The sequence below is a fragment of the Lithobates pipiens genome, unplaced genomic scaffold, assembly GCF_037356315.1.
Source record: "Lithobates pipiens isolate NorthernLeopardFrog02 unplaced genomic scaffold, aLitPip1_a1.2 Scaffold_28, whole genome shotgun sequence".
Taxonomy (NCBI): Eukaryota; Metazoa; Chordata; class Amphibia; order Anura; family Ranidae; genus Lithobates; species Lithobates pipiens.
Window position 1 is genome coordinate 69357561 of NW_027507789.1, and position 20738 is coordinate 69378298.

A 20738-nucleotide genomic window follows, 5' to 3' on the forward strand; every position below is an offset into this window, starting at 1 on the left:
CCTGTCGATGGGTCGGCTGAAAGAATAACCTCATATCAGAAGTCCCCAACACATCTTCAAACTGCCCTCTTCTGTTGGATTGGTACCCGCAACTCTTTCTCTGGAAGTGGGAATTCCTCCTCTGCCAGTGCACGCAAAAGCAGAATGCAAGGCCTGGAAGTGCTCCATTCTGACAGCCCTCTGTGACGGTGGTAACATTTCCGCCATTTTGTGTTTGTACCGGGGGTCTAAGTACGTTGCCACCCAGTACTGGTCCTTGACCCTTATGCTTTTTATACGGGGGTCCCTGTTAAAGCACTGGAGCATGAAGGCCCCCATTTGCACTAAACTGGAAGCGGTGTGGTGGCCTGGCTCCTGCTCACCATCCAGGATAATGTCGTCTTCCTCGTTCTCCTCTCCCCATCCACGCACAACAACAGGGATCCCAGAAAGGTTTAAAGCATGCTCTTCTTGGTCCTCCTCATCCGCCCCGGCACCATCCTCCTCTGACTCCGCTTCAGACTCCTGTTGTTGACTTGTCTCAGATAGAGTAGCCCCCCTGGGAATTCATCCAGGATTGCGACTTCCGCATCTTCCTCCTCCTGCTCCTCCATGGCTTGATCAATGACACGACGCAAGGCATAAGGTACCATGTCACTGATGGCGCCATGGCTGCGACTGACCAGTTTGGTGATCTCAGAAGTCTGCATGCGTCGCGCATGAGCAGCCACTGGCGCGGTGAAAAAAAAACAAGCTCCCAGAACCTGTTCTGCCGCAGAGTTCGTACAGGTAGACGTTAACTGCACGTTTCTGCTGGAGCAGCCTATAAAGCATATAGAAGGTTGAGTTCCATTGCGTCGGGCAATCGCAAATAAGACGTCTGACTGGCAGATTGTGTCGCCGCTGAATGTCCGCAAGGCGAGCCATGGCCGTGTAAGATCTTCTGAAATGGGCCGAGATTTTCCTTGCCTGCCGCAAGATGTCCTGGACCCCAGGGTATTTGACAACGAATCGCTGCACGACCAAGTTTAACATGGAAGGCACGTGCGTAATTTTGCCATGTTTCAATGCGCTAAGCGAATTGGCACCGTTGTCACACACCACTTTACCAACTGTAAAATTGAGAGGTGTTAGCCACTGATCTGCCTGTGAACGCAAAGCTGAAGGGAGTGCAGGGCCAGTGTGGCTCTTGGCTTCCAGGCACAACAAACGCAGCACAGCATGGCAACGTCTCACCTGGCATGTCGAATAGGTTCTGGGGAGCTTGGGCGGCGCAGCGGAAGAGACGCTAGCAGCGGAAAAGGAGGAGTCAGCCGAGGAGGAGAGGGAGGAGGATGGAGGAGGAGAAGAAGAGCCAGGCCTGCATGCAATTCGTGGCGGTAAAACCAAATCTACATGGGTGCCACGGGTTACATGCTTGACTGCCGTCAGAAGGTTCACCCAGTGGGCAGTAAAAGTGATATACCTTCCCTGCCCATGTTTGCTAGACCACGTGTCGGTGGTCAGATGTATCTTGGCACCGACACTGTGTGCCAGAGATACATTCACTTGCCGCTGAACATGGCCATATAGCTCTGGGATGCCCTTCTCTGAGAAATACTTCCTTCCTGGGACCTTCCATTGTGGTGTTCCAATGGCCACAAATTTTCGAAAAGGCCTCTGAGTCCACCACTTTATATGGCAGTAGTTGGCGGGCTATCAGTTCTGACAAGCCAGCCATCAACCGTTGGGCAAGAGGGTTATACGGCGTCATCATTTTTTTACGCTCAAACATTTGGCCCACGGAAGCCTGCCTTTTTCCCGAAAAACTTGAGGATGGCATGATGGAGGACAATTGTGAGGAGAGAGGAAAAGGAGAAGTAGAAGACAAGGCTGGACGATGAGAGCCTGGAGTGTGGCTTTGTGTGTTCCGTTGCTCCCACTAGGCTCGGTGATGGCAGCTCATGTGCCTTCTTAAGGCATTCCTCCCTAGGTGAGTGTTGGGCTTACCGCGACTAATGCGTTGACTGCAAAGATTGCAGATGGCAAAACTATTGTCAGCAGCGGACACGTTGAAAAAAAACACACTGCGGAGCCATGTTCCGGCGTCCTGGGAGCACCAGATGTCACCATACATGGTTGATGCCTCGCTTCTGATACATTAGCAGTCTGCTTTGTCCCTCCTGTGCAATGTAAGTTCTTCCTGCTTCTCCTCCCTATCTGCTGGTCCATATCTACCTCTGAACTTCCCTCCTCTTCCTCTCTTGTCGGCACTCACGTGACATCACTAGACGCGTCATCATCAACGTCACCTTCCCCACCGCTATAATTAGAGATCTTGGAGTAGGCAGCAACAGCGGGGACAAACCTCGTCCTTGGGCTGATCTGGGTACTGTCGTCAGACTGCTGAGTGGCGGTTGTTGCTACCTCCTCTTCCTGATCCAATGCCAAGAGTGGCTGCGCATCGGAAATGTCTTGATATGGATCGGAAAATAATTCCTGTGACTCAAGCGGAAGGTATATGGTGTTGGTGGTGTTGGTGGTAGTGTCTTTGTGGGTGTACATAGCAGAGAGTGAGGAAGAGGGTGCAAATCGAGAGGATGAGGAGGGTGCAGAAGAGAAAGGCTGAGTGAGCCACTCAACCAAGTCTGGTGCGTCCTTTGACGTAATCGCACGCACCTTCTGCAATTTGCCACTTTGGCTCAAGCCTGTTGCTCCTGCCTTACCCCTACCACCCCTGCGGAAGGGCCTGCAGAAATGAGCAGTAATCTGCAGCACAGCAGTGCACCAGCACCCTATATATTGTACACCTATACCAGTCCTTAAAAGGACCTTTGTGGACCTAGTAGCTAGTGATTTGCAGACTGTCCCTCAGTCCCTACAGTGATAAAAGACTGCTGCAGAATAGGACAGCAGTCAGCAGCAGTGCACCAGCACCCTATATATTGTACACCTATACCAGTGCTTACAAGGACCTTTGTGGGCCTAGTAGCTAGTGATTTGCAGACTGTCCCTCAGTCCCTACACTGATAAAAGACTGCTGCAGAATAGGGCAGCAGTCAGCAGCAGTGCACCAGCACCCTACATATTATACACTTATACCAGTACTTAAAAGGACCTTTTTGGACCTAGTAGGTAGTGATTTGCAGACTGTCCCTCAGTCCCTACACTGATAAAAGACAGCTGCAGAAACGAACAGTAATCTGCAGCACAGCAGTGCACCAGCACCCTATATATTGTACACCTATACCAGTCCTTAAAAGGACCTTTGTGGACCTAGTAGCTAGTGATTTGCAGACTGTCCCTCAGTCCCTACAGTGATAAAAGACTGCTGCAGAATAGGGCAGCAATCAGCAGCAGTGCACCAGCACCCTATATATTGTACACCTATCCCAGTCCTTAAAAGGACCTTTGTGGACCTAGTAGCTAGGGATTTGCAGACTTTCCCTCAGTCCCTACACTGATAAAAGACTGCTGCAGAATAGGGCAGCCGTCAGCAGCAGTACACCAGCACCCTATATATTGTATACCTATACCAGTCCTTAAAAGGACCTTTGTGGACCTAGTAGCTAGTGATTTGCAGACTGTCCCTTAGTCCCTACACTGATAAAAGACAGCTGCAGAAACCCCTATCCTGTCCTCGTACAACTGTGACATGCTGTCAAAGAAGGTGATCAGGTTTGTTAACGACTCAGATTTTTGTTCCAGGTGTTGGTGTGCCCAGGCTTGGGGCCTACCCTGAAGCAGTGAAATGACAAACCCCACTTTGGTCAATTCCAGGGAGAAGGTACGGGGCAGTAAGGCAAAGAAAAGTTTTCAAGCGTTGTGGAACACTCTGTAACTGCTGCGTTCTCCAGTGAATCTGTTGGGCCTGGGTACCCTTGGGAGCATGACCACGGCAGGTGAAGATGTATTGGCAGCAGTTGCCCCTTAGGATTAGCAGGGGTTGACAGGGCTTGGACCCGTCCTTTAAGCTGGGTGTACCCTTCTTGTAGACTTTTGACAGCTTGTGTTAGACCTGCCAGGTGTCGACAGAGTTCTTTCATAGGGAAGGTCCCTTGCTTGGGCTCAGACATGGCTGTCTGATACTGTCACATTTCCACGTACATTATAGATGAGCTCGGTAATGCAGAGGAAAGCCTCCCTTACGTATCTGACTTGCGGCCCCTGATAGAGTAGACAGGGTACCTGAGAGTACAGAATGGTATGAGTGCCTGGCAGGTGGCTAGTCAGGAAAGTTGCTCTGTAGTTCCTGATGCTGGTTGGATGAGATGTCGGCACAGCAGCAGTAGAGGAGCTGGGTCAGCAGAGAAGCAGTAGAGCAGCTGGGTCAGCACAGCAACAGTACACAGCAGATCAGTCCTGAGAGATTTGGAGCACAGATAGGCACATACAGGTTAGAGAAACCAGACAGCTGCAGCTGCAGAGGCAGGTCGGGTACAGGTTTGGTTTGCAACAGGCAGACAGCGAGGTAATAAAAGGAGCAGGCAGAATTAAAGTCAGGGACAAGCCAGGGTCATGTAGGCATGTAGGCAGGGATAGTCAAGGGCAAGCCAGGTAGATGGGGTCACAGGAAGCTGCAAATCAGACGGCACTGATTCTGTTTACAAGCCCAGTTTAAATAGGAGATTTGGTGCCAAGAACCACGCCCGCGCACATGCGCACCGACGCTCGCAGATGTGCACCAGCAGCAAGATTCCTTCCGTAAGGCATTTTCCTGACAAATATACTACAAAGAGTATACAAAAAGATAAAAAATGTAAAAACAACACCAAAACAAGCTTAAAAGGCTCATTAAACATCTCCAGTTTTAGCACAGTTGACATCATCACTGGCTTTCAATGCTTCTAATTGCAATGACGAAAAATCATATCTACTGTAAGGGTCATGTAAGGTTCTTTACAATTTGCATAACAATCTGGCATCTGGGCAATCTGTCAAACATTTAATTTATATGGCAACATTTATAAACTCCAGAATGTGAAGGATGGAATATGTGTGATACGGTTTGTCAAGAATGAATATGTTAAAAACAAAATAAAGATTTTCTTTTTTACATACATATAAAAAAATTATGGCTGCTGACCTTGGTTGTCTCATGAAGTTAGTTTTAAACGCTATGTGCTACACAGCATTGCTAGCAATGCATCTGTTTAACAGCTAAAGTAATGCTTTTTTTAATTTAAAATGATCACAGTCTTATTCATTTCTATGGGCACAGATGTGATCCTCAAGTGGTTGCCTCAAGTATAAGGCTGGGTTCACATCTGTCTGTGTTTATCTTCATCAGTTTTTTTTTGGTCTGTTATTAACATTCATTGAACAGGCATTTTAGTGCATTCTTCTTACTTGACTGAAAATCACCATTCATGGAAATGTACAAAAAATTTGACATTTTCTTACAATGTAGCATGCAAATGTGAACAGCCCTTGTTGAAATCAATATATTTTTATGACTGTTGGAATACAATGTTCATTTCTATTTTGTGCAATAATTACAGCAGCCAGTAGATGGCAGTGTTTATTCGTGTATAGCTACATCTACTATTAAATTCTATGTCTTTTCTCTGTATAATAAAAGTTCCTGTTTCCTGTCTGCAGTTAAGCAGCAAAGTCCATGTGGACTGTGCACTGTCTGTTTGTTCTGTAGGGCTATATACAGAATTTCTAATAGGTTATGGGCACAGGCATAGCCCAGACACCCACACAGAGAAAAGCTGAGAATCCAGTCATAACCTGCTACAGGAAGTGCAAGATACAGCAACAGAACGGTAACACACCTGCAGCAAAGCTTTCATTTGCAAATCTGACAAAATAGAACTACGAGTCTTGGAAATTCAAGATGAAAATGCTGCAAATAAAAGAAGGTTCATGGAAATGTGTAAGTTAAGTCAGGCCAGAACACCCCTCAGATGAGTGGATAAAGACCAAAAAGTTCAGCGCACAATCTCTCTTAGCATAGAAGATGATCAAATTATTCGTACAGTATATGAAAGTCTAAAACTGCTAAGGAAATGTGGAAAAGATTATAAAAGGTGCATGAAAAAGCTAATTTGTAATTGTATTTGATTAAAAAGCTATACAAAACCAAGCTGATGAAAGGCCGGGATATGCAGGATTACATAAGGTACACGTTGGAAATGGTTGAACACCTCAGGGTTATAGAAGAAATAAAAAATGTTCATGTCGTAGCACTATTACTCAGCGGCTTACCAGAAAGTTACTAAACACTTGTCAAAGCACGTGATGCACTTTCAGATGATGAACTGACATTAGAATATGTTAAGGGCAAGCTTGTGGATGCATATAAGTGTAAAACGGAAAGCATTAGTAGTGACTGTGCCTCTGTCCAGGGCCGCTGATAGAAATCATGGGGCCCCGTACAGCCTACCTGATGGGGCCCCCTTCAGCTCCACCCCTGGTCCCTCCTTCAGCCCCACCTCAGACTCCACCCCTGGAGCCTCTCTAGACCCCGCCTTGAAACGGTCTCTGCAGCACATTACGTCATTGGCGGCATGGGTGGCACTGTCTCTGCAGGCAGCACATGCGCATGTGCTACCTGCAGACAGTGGCACCCATGCCGCCAAAGCCATATTGTGCTGCAAACAGTGCCACCCATGCTGTAATGTGCTGCAGACAGTGCCACCCATGACACTAATGCCATAACGCATGTGCTGCCTGCCGAAAGTGTCACCCATGCCGCCAATGCCATATTGTGCTGCAGACAGTGCCACCCATGCTGCCAATAATGCCATTGGCGGCATGGGGGGCACTGTCTCTGCAGGCAGCACATGTGTTATGGCATTAGTGTCATAGGTGGCACTGTCTGCAAGCAGCACATGCTTTATGGCCCATAACGCATGTACTACCTGCAGACAGTGCCACCCATGCCAATGCCATAATGTATAGATGCTGCTGCAGTAGTAATGGATCTTAAATCCTCCCCCCCAAGCAAGCACATACCTGTGTTAGCCGAGCCCCAGGAGTCACTTCCCCCCTGATCCTGCTGCTGCCTGGACTGAAGTGCAAGTGTCCACAAACTATTCCAGTCAGATGCCTTTTTTTTCTTCTCCCGCTGGCGCCGCCACTCGCCTCACTGCTTCTTCTCTCAGGCCGAGTGAAGAACAGAGCAGAGGGGGAGGAATCACTCTGCGGCGCCAGGGAAGGCACTATAGAGGACACGGGCACGGAAGAGACATTCTGACATTCTTCTGCACCCGATGTAGGAGAAACAGTCCCTCCCCCTGCCGCCACCTACATAAACACATTGAGCTATTGGAATAATAAAAAATGTAAAAATTTGGTCATGGTGGCTGAAGGATTTTTATTTAATTTTTTTTCCATTAATTAGTTCTCTGTTCAGGTTGCCCGGGCCCCCCTGCTGGTCGGGCCCGGTACAACAGGGTCAGTTGTACTGGCCTATCAGCGGCCCTGCCTCTGTCACAGATTCTGTTTTAAATACGTAAATGTTTTATGTGCAAGAAACAGGGAAATTTAAAAGCAGATTGCAGAATCTGGAGAGCTAGAATGCAAAAACAAACTAAACTACAAAAGGCCAAACTTTTGAAGGAAAAAAATGAATTTCCTTCAGATAATGAATATGTTTTTCAATCCAAAAGTTGCACCTCACCTTTACAGGCACAGTGTGTTGATTAAGGAGCTATGAGTGACATGACAAATTACAGAAATTTCTTCATTCATCTTGACCAGAATAAAACAGAAAAATGGGCAAATAATGGAATCAGAAGCAATAGGAGACAGTTTTCTTTATTTTTCTATTTCCCAGCGTGTCACCAAAAAGACAAAAAGATACCTGTGAAAATTTCCTCTATGTCCCTGCTCTTTAAACTAATATTTTGTCAGTGAAGAAGCTCACAAAACAAGGCAATGTAGTGACCCTCCAAGATGACAGCTATGCCATCACAAAAGAGAATATCTTACTTCCAAAGACTAAAATTACAGATGAACTGTATCAGCTGAATTGCAATGAGGTGGTTAATAATGGCAAGGAGGAAAAACATTCAAACTGCATTCACACATGGCACAGACAACTTGGGCACAGAAGTCCTGAGATAATAAAGATATTAACTGAGAATGACTATGCAAGTGGAATAAAAATTAGTTAATGTAATCAAACTGTGAAATGACAAGAAAAGCTTGGTCATCCATCGGCAAATGTTTTAATACAGTCACCATGGAGTCTGGCCTATAATGTTTTCCTTCGCTGGTATTGTGTTCTAACCCGCATAGCTCATATGAACCCATCACACAACGATAGATGCACAGGGGATGTGGACAACGTGGAGACAAGATTCACATTTTGTGGTCTGGCCCACGATTGGTGGGATTCTGGTCCAGGGTCTATGGCCTCCTTTCAAACCTTTTTCATGTACCCTTTCACAAAGACGTCCGGCATGAACTTTTCCACTGCCCCCCCCCCAGGCCTCTCCTCATACCAACAAAAGCTGGCCACCTATCTCTTCATTGCTGTATAACACACATCTGCTAGAGCTTGGCGGAAGCCCTTGGTTGGTTTTACAGAGGTGAAGAGTACTCTCCTGCTGCATGACAAGATAACCAGTGTACTTCATGACTCTCATGCTAAGTTCCTCAAAGTGTGGAACCCTTGGTGGTCTTATGCTCTCCCCACCCTGCCCCCGACCAGCTTGGGCATTTTGAACCATTCTAATGTACCACACAACCCACAGGCCATGTGTCCTTTTCCATTCTTGTCTTGACTGTTTCTCGTCCTCTTTCCTGGCATAGTTCTACATCTCTTTTCTTTCCCTTTTCTTTCCCTTTTCTTTCCTACTTGTCTCTCACTTTGTCTCTTCCCACTCCACCCTCCTCCACCCTGTCCCTAAATGCTGGGTGTATTGCACACAATGGAACTGAATATACAGGTGATAACACACAGGTGATTCACAGAAAGCATGGAACAATATTTCAAACTACTGTACCATACAAACCAGAACAAAAAGAAGTGACAGAAAGAATGAACCATACTCTGTGCGAGAGCGGAAGAACCATGTTTTTTGATGCATATATGCCAACCACGACTACCAGGAAAATCAACTGAGAAAACTCCATATGAACTATGGAATGGAAAAGCCCCAAATTTGAATCATCTAAAACATTTTGCAAGCAAAGCCTATGTGCACATCCAAAAAGAAAAACTTACAAAATGGGATGCTTGCGCAAAGGAAGGTGTACTTGTGGGGTACAGTGAGTTTAAAAAGGGATACAGAATTCTACACCAAAACACAAACAAGGTAACCATCAGTAGAAGTGTAATTGTCGATGAAACTTCAAGTGTGTTAAAAATTTCATGAACTAACACAATTCTTTAGGAGGTCTTCACTGTACCTTTCCTACTTAACACTTAACATGTCCGCAGGTATAATCATTACTTCCCTCATTCAACCCCACTATTATAGACGAGGTTGCTAAACTTATTTCAAATGTCCACCTAACCACCTGCCCCCGGTCCCTGTTCCCTCACAAATGCTACGGTCACCTTCTGGCTCTATCCTATACTCTCTAACCCACATCTTCAATCTCTCCCTCGCTTCTGGCATCTTCCTCAACACTCTAAAACATGCACTAGTCACCCCCATATTTAAAAAGCCCTCACCAGACCTCACCAATCTTAACCTACGCCCCATCTCCTTGCTTCCCTTTTTATCCAAAATCCTTGAACGTCTAGTCTGCAACCGACTAAGCATTAAATTAATTATGATGTTCCACGTTAAAGTGATGTCATAGCTGCTGCCCACCCCAGCTAAAAGAAATTACAATATATAATATTTATGTGCAAAATCTATATACATAGAAACATATACAACTCCTAAAAAGTGCCCATGCATACACCTGTGTGTGCACACATGTTGGAAAGCTGGCCGCGGGCTAGCCTGAATTTGTAGGAGGAGTCTGAGGGCTTTAAATCCCTCCTCCTCCATCAGAGCCTTGTCGGCTCATTTCTGGGTTTGTGAGCCGGTCGTCGGCTCGTGGTGGCGGTTTTCTCGCTCAGACACCACTGGAGAGTCTGCCCATCCTCCTCATCACCCCGTTCCACGAGGGGGCCTCCTGCCTGTAGTTCACGAGCAGGGGGGATTCGGCCGCCCATCAGCCACCCATCAGCTCTCTCTGCCGCACTGATCTGGCTCCACGAGGGGGCTGCACCGTCCGCCCGCTTCTCCCGGTGTTTTGCCGGGAGAGGTGGGGGATTTGGCTGCCCGGCAGCTCCCCTATTCCGGGGGGATCTGGCTCCACGAGGGGGTCGCCCGCCCGCTTCTCCTGGTGTTCCGCCGGGAGATGGGGGGTTTCAGCTCCCCATCAGCTCTCTCTGCCGCACTGATCTGGCTCCACGAGGGGGCCACGCTGTCTGCCCGCTTCTCCTGGTGTTCCGCTGGGAGAGGGGGGATTTGGTTGCTCGCCAGCTCCCCTGTCATGGGGGGGTCTGGCTCCTCGAGGGGGCTGCCCGCCCGCTTCTCCCGATGTGTTCCACCGGGAGAGGGGGGAGGGATTCGGCCGCCCGCTGGCTCCCCTGTCCTGGGAGGATCTGGTTGATTGAGGGGGCCGCCTGGCTGCTTCTCCCCATATGTTCCACCGGGTAAGGGGGGGAGTGGCCGCCGGCCAGCTCCACATGCGTGCAGTTCTGGTTGGGGGGCAGCCCGTCTGCTTCTCCCGCACTCACGCTGGGGGGGGGGGAGTCCATCCTCCCTCCCACTCATCTGGGTTCATGGGGGTCGTCCCCCCACTCATCCGAGCTCAGGCGGTCATTGTGGAGGCTGGGTACATATGTGTATGTGCATGTTGTGTGTATGTGTATATATATATATGTACAGATATGTGTATATAGATACATCTCGTGCAGGTCTGAGAGCCATTCACAGAGGGGTATGGTACTCCCAGTGATCAGAGGTATGTGGGTGTAGCTGTTGTCTGGGAATGGATGGGAAGGGTGTTTGCATCACTGCAGGGAATGCCGGTATTCTCTGTGACTGGTGTTTTACATGTTGGTTTATGTGTCATGGCATGGCTCGGGAGCCTGGGGAGCAAGGTGGTCGAGACTTGCTTGACAATTCTGGCTACTTGGGGACACAGAGCTAGGGGAAGAGGGGGGCAGCTGAGCAGGTGGGGGACGGTTCATGGGGTAGCTCCACTGCCATGGTCATTTTTGTTTCATGCCTCACGTCATTTTTCTGTCGTTCTTGGGTTCTGTCATTAGCGGGTTCTGTCATTAGCGGGTTCTGTCATTGGCGGGTTCTGTCATTAGCGGGTTCTGTCATTAGCGGGTTCTGTCATTGGCGGGTTCTGTCATTGGCGTGTTTCTGTCTTTGGCGTGTTTCTGTCGTTGGCGTGTTCTGTCACAGCGGTTGTTCTGTTTTTAGCATGTTCTGTCACAGCGGTTGTTCTGTTTTTAGCATGTTCTGTCACAATGGTTGTTCTGTCTTTAGCATGTTCTGTCACAGCGGTTTGTTCTATCATTAGCGTGTTCTGTCAACAGATTGGTTAAGCAGCGTGACCTGTTGTAGCGGTTCTGTCGTCTATGTGGGTCTTTTCAGCGGGTCTGTCACTAGGGTGTTCCATCAGAGCTTTTCATTCGTAGCATTCAGAGTTTTTTCTGTTGCAGCATTTTCATGTTGTCGCATTTCATAGTTTTTTCCTGACGTAGCTTTTCACTTCATTTCATTTCCCGGTCGTAGGGTTTTCCTTGCCGTAGCATTTTCCTTGCCTAGCGTTTTCCCTGCTGTAGCGTTGTCCTGTCACAGCGTTTTCATTCGTAGATTTTTCCTGTCGCTGCATTTAATTTCGCAGCATTTCCAGTCATAGCTTTTCTGTCGCCGCAGTTTTGTTTGTAGAATTCTGACGCAGGTTTCCTGTCATAGCAATTCTCATTCGTTGCATTTCATTCGTAGTTCTTTCAAGTCATAGGTTTTCTATAAGCTAGTGCTCACATCTAGGATCTGTCACGTCTGCGGATCCATACGGGCTGTGGTTTGTTTATCTGTTTGTCGTCCCGCAATTTTCTCATCCGTACGTCATACACGCTCATTTCGTTACACTTGTACGTCTAACCACCTCGGTCTGTGGGGATACTAGCCCTGAGGTTTGTCTTGCTACCTGTAAATTTTTCTGGCATTGCATTTCACTCGTAGCATTTCGGTTAGCCAGGGCTCACATCCAGGGTCTGTCATGCCTACGGACCCATACGGGCTGAGGTTTCGTTGTTAATTGATTTTCATCCCACAATCTTCTCGCCCGTATACCGTACGTCATACGTTGCACGCTTATTTCATCACTCTTGTACGTCTACCCATGGCGGGCATGGTCTGTGGGAACACCAGCCCGGAGGGTTTGTTTGCTATCTGTCTCTGTTGTTCTGTCATAGCATTTCGTTCGTAACTTTCATGTCATAGCTTGTTGTTCATAGCATGTCTGCTAGCTAGGGCTCACATCCAGGGTCCATCACGTCTACGGACCCATACGGGCTGAGGTTTAATTTTTAATTGATTGTCGTCCCACAATCTTCTCGCCCGTATACCATACGTCATACGTGCACGTTCACCATACCTTTACTACTACCCACCACGGTCTGTGGGTACCTCAGCTTTGAGTGTTCGTTTTTAATTGCCTGTCTTGGCACTGCAGGTTGCTCGGGCTCGCTCACTACATACGCTAGGGTTGTGTCAGCATTGGGTTCACATTCACGCGCTGTTGGTCTTGTCATTTCTGCACTTACATCCTCATACTTGTCAGGTACGTAGGGGTGTTGTTGTTTTGTGGGTTGGTTGTCTGTTCTCATTTTGCCAGTTGTGTTTTCTCTGTTAGGGCATGGGGTGGGTTGCGGAGGAGGCTGGTACACATTCATCCCTCCACCGTCGCATGGGGGTTCAGTGCATGGTAGTACCCCATCGTTAGGGGTGGGACCATTCCAAACTCTTAGCTGAGTTTATCGCTGGGGTACCCCTTTCCCGGGCCTCAGCTGGGGGGGCAGTTTTTTAGGTGGTTATTCCCAACTCTGTTACAACCTCTTCTTCCATCCACCAGCGCAGCACATGTTTCTGTGCAGGATTCTTCAACTCAGTTCATGCGGTTCTCTATGCGCTCTTATACTGTTAATCAGGATGTTGGGGTTCATAGCCCGTTCGGCTTGCACTGAGGTTTCAGCTTCGGCTCCTGTTCTTCTCAGTGCACCTTCAGGTGATGTTGGAAATTCTCACGGTGGCATGTAGTACAGTGTGGTCTCAGGTAATCGATCTGGCCAATGGTTCTTATCCAGATTATTCCGTGGGCTTCTCACAAAGGCGAGATGGTCTCATAGGTTCATGTTTATGTCTTTCGCTGTTATTGCATCGGCAATTTGGCCTCATCTGCCAATTCCAGGAAGTATCTATCAGGTGACCAGTTTTCAGAACCTACAAACTCCTATCAGTCTGTCCATTTTTTGCGGCTCACCCTCTCTAACTGGCAAGGGAGGGAAGTCACAGGGATGTTCTCTTTGGCACGGCTACCAGTTTCCGGCCAGGTTTTCGTGGTGTTTCAGACTTCATGTCTCCTTCCCTTGGCACAGTTCCCAGTTAGTGCTCTAGGCAGTTCTCTCTTACCACGCTCACAACTTACAATACCTAATGGAGAAAATAAATCATTACACACCAAACCGCAGTCTTCGATCAGCCAACAAAAACCTCCTCCTCGTGCCCAAAGCCCGGTATAAATCCAAGGGGGATCGGAGATTCGCTGTCCAAGGGCCTCGGCTATGGAATGCTCTACCAATCAACATCCGCCTGGAAGAAAATCACCTGGCTTTTAGGAAAAAACTCAAGACCTTCCTCTTTTAGCAGATGATCAAAGCTCGCCACAGCGCCTAGAGGCGATTCAGTTTGCATTGTGCGCTATACAAGTATTTCATGCATTCATTCATTCATTCACAACTTCCCCTTCGTTGGTATAGATGGGTAAGCCAGGGGCTTGTGGTTATATTTTTGTACCATAGTCATGGTGTCGGGTAAAGTAAGTTGGCCTTCTCTGCAACATTCCTTGGGTCTGCTCTTTCTCCATCCTCTCACTACAAACAGTTCGTTCTCATGTCCAGGTTACTTGCCAAACCAGGCTTGAATCCTATCCCCTTTTCTGTTTATTCATCTGGTTCCTGGGCAACTGTGTAGGTCTCGCACAGGGGGTCCTTTCTTTATCCTCTCACTACAAACAGTTCGTTCTCATGTCCAGGTTACTGGGGCGCTGGAGATCCTCCATGTTAGCAGCTACAGAAATAACCCCCCTTTTCTGTAGTCATCCGGGCATTTGCATTTTTTGGACTTACGGTTGTTGCGGGCCCTTCTTTGTAGCTTTCACATCACACCTAATTTGTGTCTCTTTTTGCCCTCTTTTAGGCATACCATCCAGCCAGGCCAAGGCACACCTCAGGCCTTGGTAGTTAGGGTCATCGTATTTCTGAGTGAAGATTCTGACTACAAGTTGGAAGGCTGGCCGTTCCCCCATACTTTCATCATTTCATTTGCATTTCATACATATTCATTCAGGGTATGCCCTCTTTTAGGCATACTGTCCAGCCAGGCCAAGGCACACCTCAGGCCTTGGTAGTTAGGGTCATCGTATTTCCGAGTGAAGATTCTGACTACAAATGTATAGTGTGTCACGCTATTAATCGCAAACTACTTGCGATCTAATTGTGATTCACTTTAAAAGAAATTACAATATATAATATATGTGTGCAAAATCCATATACATACAAACATATACAACTCCTACAACAATGTATATCACAATTGAAGCAGACAATGACACAATAAGGAGAGCCTCTATAACCCATACACGCATTCCTTCAGGACTGTTGGTGACATTCTTTAAAATGCCTTGCGACGCTATATTTGTCCAATCCTTTTTCTACAAAGGTTGGACTTGATGGACTTGTGTCTTTTTTCAGTCTCCCCTACTATGTAACTATGTAACTATATACATTGTCAGAATCCCAGTAATACTATCGTTCGATCCTTAGCCATGTTCCGTGTTTTTCACTAGCCAGTCTAATGATATTTAGTTCATTATAAAATACCTTCTCAAAGATGGCCCCATTAGAGCCCGAGGAAGAAGCACGCATGCTTCGAACACGCGCACCCTCCCGCTGACCTTGATCCGGAAGTGGCATCATCACATCGCTACGTTTCGGTGTCTGCAGTTTTCCTTCTCTGGACACCAGCATTATCGGACTCCATGTCTGTAGTCATCAAGATAGGACTGTCTTGTGGTATACACTGGCCAGAGCCTGCTCCTCCCGGGCAAGTGCAGATGAATTTTATGCTATTTTCCTGATTTCATCTCCTGTTTGTGAGTGCATCAACCTTTCTTTTACACTAAACTTATTAAAGATTTTTTAATTTACTACGCTTAGAAGGCACTGCTTTCTTTTCCTGTTTCCAGTCTGATGTGTCTGCCTTCCAACCTGATGTCTTGGTGCCTGCCTTCCAGTCTGATGTGCCTGCATCTCAGTCTGATGTGCCTGCCTTCCAGTCTAATGTCTCCACTTCCCAGTCTGATTTGCCTGCCTTCCAGTCTAATGTGCCCACTTTCCAGTCTGATGTGCCTGCTTTCCAGTCTGATGTGCCCACCTTCCAACCTGATGTCTTGGTGCCTGCCTTCCAGTCTGATGTGCCTGCTTCCCAGCCTGATGTGCCTGCCTTCCAGTCAGATGCGGCCGCTTCCCAATCTGATGTGCCCACCTTCCAAACTGATGTCTTGGTGCCTGCCTTTCAGTCTGATGTACCTGCTTTCCAGTCTGATGTGCCTGCTTTCCAGTCTGATGTCCTGCTGTCTGCCTTCCAGCCTGATGCCTCATTGCCTGCTTTCCAGCCTGTTGCCTGCCTTCCAGCCTGATGTCCTGGTGCCTGCCTTCCAGCCTGATGTCTCCGCTTTCCAGTCTGATGTCTCCGCTTTCCAGCCTGATGTGTCCGTTTTCCAGCCTGATGTCCTGGTGCCTGCCTTCCAGCCTGATGCCTCGTTGCCTGCCTTCCAGCCTGATGCCTCGTTGCCTGCCTTCCAGCCTGATGTCTCGGTGCCTGCCTTCCAGCCTGATGTCTTGATACTAACCTCCCCATGCTAAGTTTTTCGTTAGCTGCATTTTAGTCCTTACCCTAAACACCCCCTAAAATGTGTCCAAATGTTATTGTTGGCCTTAAATTCAGGCAGAGTGCAAGAGGCTATTTTTTTGGGTCCAAACTCATTTGGAACCATCCCCCAAACCCAACCGCTAAGTCAACCAATACCAATACTTTATCTGTTGACTTTGCCAAACCCATACACACTATACCTACTTCTTTTGTGTTCATATTTATGGATGAATTCATCAAAGCATGTAGTGCAAGGGCCTGCCTGAATACTTTCAAATGGTACTGTTTAAAGTTTTGTTCTCCTATTATCTTGATAGTTAATTGCAGAATGTAAAAATGTGCTTCAATTTAGACAGTGTGTATTCATATTTTTGGATTATGACACTTCTTACCTGTCCAGTGGGCTGCCAATAGTGTACATAAGGAGGGGCTGGCCAAAGTAACACACATTATCCACCCACCCCCCCACCATAAAATGTTTCCAATGTGCCACCAGAGGGGGCGAGGAATCTAATAAGTTGACCTTATACTTTTGTCTTTAAATACTCTTTTTAATAAATGTTATACTTATGTTGGCCAAGAATGTTTGTGTCTAATCTGCTTGCAACATTATGTGCAAAAGTACTAATTAATTTTTTTATTGTTTGACTCCACAGTTTCCTACCAACCCACAGGAATGGCAGACTGTGGCTTCCCAGTTTCATCATCAGTGGGATTTTCCCATTTGTGGCGGTGCTCTAGATGGGACACATGTAAGGATCATATCATCACCCAACTTGGGGTCTTACTACATTAATTATAAGGGGTTTAGTAGTATTGTGATGTTGGCAGTGGTGTCGGCCAATTATGAGTTTCTCTATCTGGATGTTGGGAAGAAAGGCAGAAACGCTGATGGAGGAATGATCGCCCAGACCGAGTTCTAAAGGCATCTTCAAAATGGCACATTGCGGTTGCCACCTCCGGAGGAGAATGTTGAGGGCCTCAATTTCGTATTTGTCACAGATGAGGCCTTTGCTTTGGGGGAACATCTCATGAGGCCATTCACCATGAGGAACATGACTCCAGAGCAGAGGGTTTTTAATTACTGGCTGTCAAGTGCCGGAAGAGTGGTGGAGAATGCCTTTGACATAATGGCAAGCCGTTTCAGAATCTTCCTAACATCCATCAACCTGGCCGAATACATACTGAACCATGTTGTTTTGAGCTACTGCATTCTCCCCAACTACCTAAGAAAGAATGCAGCTAGCTATCTGGCCTCAGTTTCCACTGAGGCCAACTTTGCATTGGATATAGCAGCGATGACGGCTATTGAAAGTGGCCGTCCTGGCTTACCTCCCCAAAGCGCCCACAGTGCCAGGCAAAAATATGTAGAGCACTTCGTGGGTAGAGGGGCTATTGCTTTACATCAAAATGTTGCGGATGTGCAATAATTAAAAAAATAAAATAAACTCATATTTCATTTGAATTAACTAGAAAAAGGAAGAGCACCACAAGACGGACTATAACTGTACCTAAACAGGATTTACACCAAAGGTTCATTTCTAATAATTTTATTATTAATCAAAACATATTAAATACGTATCAAAGTTAAAACTGCAGACATATGTTCATTTACAGCTGAATGATCACAGTTGTACTTGTCATATACCATGGTTGACGCGTTTCGCAGTTAGCTTATTCAGAACCACACATGTATGACCAAAGAACCTAAAATGTAGGAAAAATATGGGTGAAACAGAAGGTAAGCAAGCAAAGTCATTGAACAGCTTAATATGCCTTATTGTACAGACACAAATGTGCCTTGCATCAATATTTACATATAAAATGTTGATTTGGATTTAACCAGTTCCCGACCAGCGCACGCTCATGTACGTCAGCAGAATGGCATGGGCAGGCATATTGGCGTACAGGTATGTCCAATCTTTAATGCTGCCCTGCCATCACGAGCGTGCCACTGGTGCCACGCTCGCGTGCTGGTCGGGACCCCCGTGAGTCCGGTCACGGGTCCCGTGGACTCGATCGGCGCGGGCATACCCGCGATCGTCTCATGGGGTGGCTGAACGGAGAGATGCCGTTGTAAACAGCATCTCCCCATTCTGCCTAGCAAGAAGTGACGCTGATCTCTGCTCCATGTGATTGGAGCAGAGATCAGTGTTCACTAAATGAAAGCCCAGCCCCCAACAGTTAGTAACACACCCCTAGGAACACTTAACCCCTACACTGCCACCCACTGGTTAACCCCTTCACTGCCAGTGTCATTTATATAGGAATCAGTGCATTTGTATAGCAGTGATTGCTGTATAAATGACAGTGGTCCCAAAAATGTGTCAAAAATGTCCGATGTGTCCACCATAATGTCGCAGTCAAAATAAAAATCGCTGATCGCCGCCATTACTAGTAAAAAAAAATATTAATAAAAAAAAACTATCCCCTATTTTGTAAAAGCTATAACTTTTGCGCAAACCAATCAATAATCGCTTATTGTGATTTTTTTTACCAAAAATATGTAGAAGAATATGTATCGGCCTAAACTGAGGGAACATTTTTTATATATATATATTTTTGGGGGATATTTATTATAAAGAAAAGTAAAAAATAATGTGTTTTTTTCAAAATTGTCGCTTTATTTTTGTTTATAGCGCAAAAAATAAAAACCGCAGGGGTGATCAAGTACCACCAAAAGAAAGCTCTATTTGTGGGAAAAAAGGACGTCAATTTTGTTTGGGAGCCACGTCGCATGACCGCGCAATTGTCAGTTAAATCGACGCAGTGCCGAATCGCAAAAAGTGGTCTGGTCTTTGGCCAGCAAAATGGTCCGGGGCTGAAGTGGTTAATAAGGCTGGAAACACCATGACTTACATATGTACAGCCCCCTAAAAGACCAAACAGGCCAAATCAGACGGTAGCGGTGTATTCCCCCAAGAATGAACATATGAGGTAGGATGGATGGTTTCGCATACATATAAAACCTACGTAGGTGCTGGGATGAATCTAATAATAAAACAAATTAGAACATATCAAAAAAATGCCTATGGCAATGACTCCAATCCAGTATTTTCAACAAAGGCGTTGGGACAAAAAAAATTAGATAAATACCTATGCCTTTATTAAAGATGATGGCTTCAACTAGGGGGCTTGGGTACCCATAACCCATTAATTACGAACAAGCAGACCACCTAGAAATTCCAGATACAGTTTAATTAATCACATACCTTTTATCTTAATTTATACATTAATCTAGAATCAACCAACAATCAAAAACCTGACTAAAGAACAAAACAAATAAAAACAATTACCTATCAATGGCCACCAGGGGGCTTCTCACAAAAGGCAAATTCCTAGGAATAACCCGATATAGCCATAACAAATCTGACAAATATCCTATACAGGAAAGGCCAGTGTAGATCAGACGCATGCAGAGTTCCACTATAAAAGAAAGCCCAAATATATCCATTAATATTGGATCAAAGGTTAAGTTAATGAAAAAACCCATCAAAGCTATTAAAGAATGTAAAATAGTCACATGCAAAGTCCATCCACACAGCACATACACCATTCACTAGCCAGCTCAACCACCACTGCTTAAATATGCACGCCAAAAAAACGCCAAATTAGCCCATTAAAGATATGCCTATCAGCTGGAATGGGAGATAAGCGCCATGAGCAATGAATGTTTGTGTTTCTTATCTGTCTCCTAAATTCTCACATGGCCTTTTAATTTTGGCCATTCAATCTTCAATATTGCAAATGTGACTTATTTGATACATGAGGTGACAATCTCTTCTTCAGCTAACTATTATGCTGTGCTGTGGTTCTGCTACACACACACACAGTGTTATTGTTGTTAATGTATGTAATGCATTAATGATAAAAAATATTCATCCTTTTCAACTCCTTGAATTATTTGCTTGAAGTCCCTAAAATGGGCTGATTTTGGCACATTTTTGAGCACATTGTCACTGTAACTACACCAACTTAACAAATACACTGATGTTGAGCATTGAAATAAGAAGCCACACATTGTTGAGTATAAAACATTTTACTCCAAGCACATTCACATGTGCGTTATAAATGGTTTTTGAACAAACCAACATCTTGGTTTATAACATGTATGTTTGACATTAATTTGCCCTTTTTGTGGCTAAACAGGCATAACAAAACATAACATACACATACTCAACTCAGAAATGTACAAAGTTTGACTTTGCTAAAGTGAAGGCCATATGAGACATTAGTATGTCAAAACTGTGTTGATCTTGCCTTCATCAGATGGGGTGAGCTCACTCCTCTAAAAGCCAAATTTTGAAGATGCACACAAATTGGGACTCCAAATTTGGATTTCCCTCATGATCCCATGCCTAAAATGTGTGTCTTTTACCTACATCTGTGTCAACATGTGCTATTTCCCATCATGGGAAAGGAAGGGGTTGCACCCCACGAAACACATCCATTGATCTCCCATTATGGGAGCTAGCACATGTTGTCACACTGGGCATTATTTCAGAAAAGCCAATCCACTTTGGCCTACAAGTGCACTTGCATTGCACGCATAGTGCAAAGTGGTTTTGCCTTTTTGAAATAAGCCCCAGTGTGCTAGATCTCATCATGGGGGATCAATGGATGTGTTTTTGGGGTGCAACCCCTTCCTTT

At 46.0% G+C, this 20738-nt stretch overlaps 1 protein-coding gene across 2 annotated transcripts in view; it reads left to right on the top strand.

The window, feature by feature from the left end:
* The window catches only part of LOC143934861 (heat shock factor protein 4-like), a 158727-nt gene that overhangs the window by 125265 nt on the left and 12724 nt on the right, over positions 1–20738 (top strand). For both annotated transcript variants that reach the window (XM_077458465.1, XM_077458464.1), the window contains one exon: positions 16745–16840. In XM_077458465.1, the coding sequence (XP_077314591.1) occupies positions 16745–16829 (85 nt within the window). In that variant the 3' untranslated portion in view covers positions 16830–16840. The remainder of the gene's footprint in view (positions 1–16744; positions 16841–20738) is intronic.